The sequence below is a fragment of the Colias philodice genome, chromosome 1 (genome assembly GCF_061535455.1).
Source record: "Colias philodice isolate Cphi_HAF_F1 chromosome 1, ilColPhil1 Martin Lab GWU primary, whole genome shotgun sequence".
Taxonomy (NCBI): domain Eukaryota; kingdom Metazoa; phylum Arthropoda; class Insecta; order Lepidoptera; family Pieridae; genus Colias; species Colias philodice.
The window spans coordinates 16,265,443-16,272,298 of record NC_143086.1 but is presented as its reverse complement, the minus strand read 5'-3'; the positions used below and the strand labels follow the sequence as shown (position 1 = coordinate 16,272,298).

Here is a 6,856-nt window from a genome sequence, read left to right as displayed (position 1 = left end):
TGGTTAAGACTTATGAACCAATCGTTTGACTTTCGCTATTTTCCGACGAGTTCGACTAACGCCCACGCGACTAAGCCGCCGGTACCAGCGTTCACACCATCATTTTTCTTTTTGTCATTGCGTACTAAGAACCCTGTAGAACCGCCATCCTGTTACAAATGACTCGAAATTTTGTGTCAATATCTCCAGGTCTATTTTTTTTTTTTTTTTTTTTTTAAAAAGGCACCCGCCATCACAGGGTGTTCGCGCCACCTCTGGAATATTGTCCAGAGACGTTATTTTCATTTTTTTTTTCATTTATTTACAATCACAATTTATATCCACATAATAAAAATAGAATTATTACAAAATAAAAATATTACAAATACAAAATTAAATATTAAAATACTGGTAAATAAAATAAATAAAATAAATTCTACAACAATTGAAACTATCCCTAATATCACAGAATCACATCACACCCCATTATTTCGCTTATTGACTACTTCTACAATATATTTACAATATTTAAAGAAAGTATCCCTAAACTTATCCCCCAGGGCGGAAGGTAGATTCTCACCCGTCATCGCCATGCCTAATTTTTGTTCAATAGCATATCTATTGCTTGCAAAAATAGGGCACTCGAGTAACAGGTGAGGAACCGTCTCCTCTACTCCGGGCTGACATAGACACGACGGATTCTCCTTCAGCTTGAATCTGTTCAAGTAGAAGGCGAATCCGCCGTGACCAGTCAGTACTTGTGTGATGTGGTGTGTGATGTCTATTTTTCCGACTACTTTGTATGCAGCAGCAGCGCTTGGGAAAAAGAGCTTCGTGACTCCGGCCGTTCCTCCTACTTCGTATCTCCTATCCCATTCGCCAATCGTATCCTGTCTCAAGATACGCTTGACGAATGAAACAGGACACAGATCGTAATCCGGTTTCCTCCTCAACCCCAAAGCGGCCCCCTTGGCTAATTCGTCTGCCCGTTCGTTCCCCTTCAGCCCTGCGTGCGCCTTGATCCAAAACAGGGAGACCTCCCGCCTCTGCGATGCAGCTTTTCGGAGGGCCGCCCGTGTTTGCACAGCCAGGGGATGAGGGGAACTCAGGGTGACCGCCTGGAGCGCCGATCTGGAGTCGCTGAGGACACCGACCTTTGCCGCTCCACTCTTGCAGGCTATATCTACTGCTCTTTTGAGCGCAAGGAGCTCAGCCTGATAAACGGTACAATACGGCGACAACGCAAGCTTGATGGCCTTTGTCTCGATCGCACCTTCCCATACAGAAAGGGCGGCTCCGACTCGACCCTCAATCTTGCTGCCGTCCGTATAGATCCTATGGACGTGGCTGTCAACCACGTCGGCATAGGTGCCCTCATCTACCAAGACGAACCCCAGCTCTACCTGCTCTGCCGGATGTGGGTCCTCAATCGTGGGTGCCATTCGTTCCACCTCCCTGTCCCTCATCACCGCCGGGTGCGACACCAGGTCTACCTATTAGGTAAAACCATGAGTGACGTCGTCATGTATAACTTATTACTATAGTATAATAGGTTGCGTACCGTTTCTATTTTTTGCAGAATTAATTTACAAAAACTCTCTTCTATACACTCCAAATAAATAAACTATTCGAAACTATAGGTAAAACTAACAGGCAATTCATTAACGATGCCGCAATACAAACGGTCTCTAAACATCCAATCGTCGAATTTCCGAGAAATAACACAAATACATACAAAACAATAATTTATCATTGTACGTAGTTTGAACAGATTCATGTTAAGGGCCGATTAAATCAGTATTGCACTAATCCTTCTTATACTCTAACGTATACCTTGCAATAACAAGAATTCAGCAAGTTGCGTAGGTATTAAAATGTTATGATGGTACTCATGCAGTTTATGCACACATTTAAAATTGATACCTATAATACATTGGTAAATATTCGAAATAATAATTTACTTGATTGAATTTACATTGGATAATTTGAACAAAATTTGAATTGGATGTAAACCTATGAGCCATATATTGTGTTTGTTGCGTTGCAACTTGCAATTTATAAAGGTAATATTATGCAATCAAAAAGTAAATTCTACATACATCGTCATTTCTAAATTTTAAATTCAATAGTCTGATATTTATGTATTGACTACGGATTCCGAAGATGCATTATCGACAAATTTTTACATTTGAATTGATGAGATTCTTTGCATGTACACATCTTTTACTGGGTTTATAAACGAAACTAAAAAACGTTAATTATTTGAAAATATTTAAATCTCAAAGATTACCCTAGGGGAAAAATCGCATAATTAAGTTACATGAGAGATAGTTTATTAATAGTACAGTTTCCAAAGCAGGTAGGTACAAGTTTTGTTTTCTTAATACAAGTCATCGTTAGCTGCAATGTCTGAATACATTTTATATTTATATTAGTTTATTATAAAAGCGAACGATGGTAAATGCGGTTCGTGTATACTTTGTTTTGCTCCTCGTTAAAAGGCTACAACCGCTAGCCAATGCCGCAAAAATGTTCCTGGTAATAACACAAATTGGATTAAAATTGATAATAACATTGATGTACCTACCTTTGCTACACGTACCATTATTTGTGATATTACTTATATTTATATTGAGAATTATTATGAATAAAACTTTTAGAGAGGTTTTAAAACTAAACCTCATTTTATTGAAATTTTAATAAAAAAACGACTTTTATGTTTGCGTGTAAAGCTTTGGAGAAAGCCATTTAAAGATCACTTATAAATGGTTATCACGAAAGAATATAATTAGATAGACGAACCCAGCGTCAGGCTTTGTTTTATAACATATTTTAATAATTCCAACCCAATTTTGGTATGACAAGCTCTGCCCCCCTATGCAAGTGGCTTTCTGTTAGCGTAGCGTTCAATAGAATAGACTACGAATGTATGTAGAATAGACTACGAAGCTGGAGATAAACGTATCTACAGCTTGCGTCACTCTCATACATTCGTAGTCTATTCTATTAAAGGCTACGCTAACAGAAAGCCACTTGCATAGGGGGGCTGTTAGACTAATATAATCACGTAAAAATAACACACTCGAGGTCCCTAGAAACTCACGGCTTTTTGCAGTTACCAAGAGATGTACTTTATCATTGTTTAGTTCGTTTACTACATTAGATTTCGAATTAATTAGAATGCAAAATTTAGGTGATGATAAAGTTTTATGATGGATACTCTTGCTTAGAAAAAGTTTTGTATAATTTGGATTGTGGACTTTATCCGAGAAATATTACGGGTTTGAAATTGTCATATTTATAAGTTAAAGTTCTTTTTAATGGATATTATCATCCAAGTCAACTGTGCCTGACAAGTTGAAAAAACTTGGGAATACTGGTGCACAGAAACAGTGAGTTTTATAAGTACTACGTAGGTAACAGAGGCAAGTTTTATTTGCGCAAAGAAACAAACTCAGTTCTCTTTATTTCTTCTGGTCTCCAGAGGGTATAATATAAGATTTATTGCTTATTTAGGTCACATACTGGGAATATTACAGAGGAATTTTTACTAAACCAAGAAACTAATTTAGAAATTAATATACTAGAAGAGCTCGTGGCTTATCTGTAAAACTCTTTAGCAATTTTAGAGATGTCTAAAGATTTTTTTTGTAATATTACTTTTAATGCCCTTAATATTACTTTTAATTGTATAATAATAATCCAAAACTCTAATTATCTTGAAATAAACATGTTTTACCGGTTTTGTAAAACTAACACATAAAATATTGAATTAGTACATTGATACAATATTCGTCACAGCCTTTTTTCCGCGAAACAAAACCCAAAGAGCCGTAAAAGGGTTAGCTTAGGAGCGTTCAGATTGTTAAAGAAATTTTATAGACAGCAAGACAACGCAGGCGTGAGCGTAACTTATATAATATGAAATTCTCGTGTCGCCGCATTAGATGTTTTTTTTTTAATGTAATAGCTGGCAAATGAACTGGTGAGTCACCATGACGACTGATGCGATGTTAGGCGCCGCCCATAATTATCCACAAGACCTGTACAGTTACAGATTTGTTACCGGCTTTTTAAGGAAGAGTCCGCTCTCTTTTCGAAGCACCCCAAGTCATATCTGTCCAAATGCTGAGTTCGGGAGGTCGTTCAACAGAGGAGCGGTGTGCGGCAGAATTCCTCTTAAAACGCGCGGTGGAAAAACGTCAAGTATCGAGGTGTTGAGGGTGATATTTTTCTAAAAAGCACGCCAGGTGTCAAAGTGTTAAGGGTGGTATTACAGCTAAATAATAATAAGAAGTTGAACTCCTCCGAATCGATTTGACTACTTCCCATGAAATTTTGTGTGCATATCGGGTAAGTCTGAGAATCGAATAACATCTCATTTTTATACCCCTAAGTGATAAGAGTGAGGCAGAACGTTTGCCGGGGCGGCATGTTATTATATAAACATAGTTCTTCTACTCTTTAAAAATATTCCAATAGTCAAACCATAAGTGTTCAATATCCTGGATTCGAATTATATTGCAATTCCATTTGCATTTTATATTGACATTTATAAAGTAAACTTGATGCTATTTCTGCATCTATCAGACTTCCTAAAACTGATTTGGAGTTTGTCGTCTCAGGCGGCATGTTGTGATTGCGGGAAATTGTATGCCTACACACAATCTGCTAGGCGCATCCACTTTATCCGTTTAACCTGTGGATATTACAAATACGAACAGTTTTTTATACATTTCAAGAAATTGCGTTTTTCTTGTATCTACACTTCATGCATGTGTTTAATAGTTGACGTTCTTTTATTTGTACCTCTTTTAAATTTTTGGTAACTGAATCTGTTTTTAACCTTTCTTATATTACGGTCCTGGGGGATACGTGTATGTTCCTACAATATTGTAGGCTTATTGTAGACGTAGACAGTAAGCGGAGTAGTAGTGTGTGATTGTGATAATGTAAGGGTTAGTTGGAATGTTTGTGCCGTAGTTTACTGAATTTTAATTTTTGATAGCTTAATTTTTTTTCTGTATTTTTTTATTAGAATTTTATTTTTTATGATTGTAGTTGATTATTTTTGCACTGAATAATATAATAGTTAAAACAAGGTCTCTGATCTACATTCCAGAGATCCCAAAACCCTGAGATGGCGGGTGTATTTAAAAAAATATCTTATATATTTATAGCAATTGTTTTTAGATACGCCCTTTCGCAAACCTTTGATCCTTCTTCAAGACTTACTTTAAATTATTTGTACAAATTGGAATAATCAATTTCATTGCTTCACATTCCTCTTCTCTCGAACCCTCTAATCTTTGTTGAAGATTTGAAGCTAGAGGCCTTATTATATTCTGTTATAATCTTAATACGATTAATCTCAAGTGCACTTAGTCCATTGAAATGTTACATTTTTTAGGCCTAATCTTGCGTTTTTTAGAGGACGCAATTTTATTTTTTGGATGTGTAGGGGGGGGGGGGTCAGTGTGAAGCTAAAACCAAGTTTGTGGGGTCGCCACCCTTGTCCCACGGCCGCCATCTTGAAAATAGTGGTTGAAACGGTTTTTACGATATATCACTTAAACTATTTATCTGATAAAAAAACATTGTTAGCATTATTTGTTGCAAATTAAATTCTCTACAACTTTAGTTCAGTAACTTTTTGTCGTAGAACTATAAATAAAAAAGTTATAAGCGAAAATGTTCAGAAATTAGAGCTATTTATTTATTTATATTTTTTGATAATTTTTTTTATCATTTTACGAAGAAATTATATCAGACCATTTTTGTAGATTGTTTTTCGAGGAAAAACTTTTATATACAACATTTTTTAAGTAACGTCAATAGCTAAGGTTTTACAGCGCTCTGAAGTGAGTACTATTTTTCAGTATTCTTAACTAAACATAAATTGGCTATTGGCTCTTTTCCCAGACTCCAGAACAATGGAAGCATACTGCAAAAAATTTCAGCCCTGCTTTTCGACGTAAAAAAAACGTGCTTCCAGACTCTACCTCCTGGGTGGAGGGGAAAAGAGTCAACAATTAATTATAAATTATAATATTACAAAATTAATTATTAAAAATATTATAATAACAGAAAAAACAATTACTGATGACAAATTATTATTAGTACACACATAATATATGTATAATGTATAGCTAAAAGCACTGAAAAATAGTACTCACTTCGGAGCGCTGTAAAACCTTAGCTATTGACGTAATGAAAAAATGTTATTCATAAAAGTTGTTCCTCGAAAAACAATCTACAAAAATGGTCTGATAACATTTCTTCGTAAAATGATAAAAAAAGTTTTATTGAAAAATATAAATATCTCTAATTTCTGAACATTTTCGCTTATAATTTTTTTTATTTATAGTTCTACGACAAAAGGTTACTGGACTAAAGTTGTAGAGAATTTAATTTGCAACAAATAATGCTAACAATTTTCATCAGATAAATAGTGAGATACACTCTACATAATATATACACTACGTATATCGTAAAAACCATATCAACCGCTCTTTTCAAGATGGCGGCCGTGGGACAAGGGTGGCGACCCCACAAACTTGGTGATAGCTTCACACTGGCCCCCCCTACGCATCAAAAAAATAAAATTGCGTCCTCTAAAAAACGCGACCCCAAATGTAACTTTTCAATGGACTAACTTGCATGACCATGCAGCATGCAGCATGACGGCATGACGCTGCGATCTTCGCAATATTAACAAGCGCCTCTTGGCGTGATGCCGGCAAGCCTGCAGATGTGGCTTTATACAGGCCTCGTTTAAGTATGCGTTCATGTATGAGCGGTAGCGATATTATTATTTTGATAATTAATAATATACAAATAGGCTCTTCAGTTTCGCTTTTTACCAATGTCTTACATG

At 35.9% G+C, this 6,856-nt stretch overlaps 1 protein-coding gene across 1 annotated transcript; it reads right to left on the bottom strand.

Moving 5' to 3' along the window:
- Positions 1-200: 200 nt before the first annotated feature.
- On the bottom strand, positions 201-1,421 carry LOC149491544 (uncharacterized). Its single transcript, XM_089699892.1, has one exon. The coding sequence runs from the start codon at positions 1,419-1,421 to the stop codon at positions 456-458; it is 966 nt and encodes a 321-aa protein (XP_089556018.1). The 3' UTR covers positions 201-455.
- Positions 1,422-6,856: the final 5,435 nt, after the last annotated feature.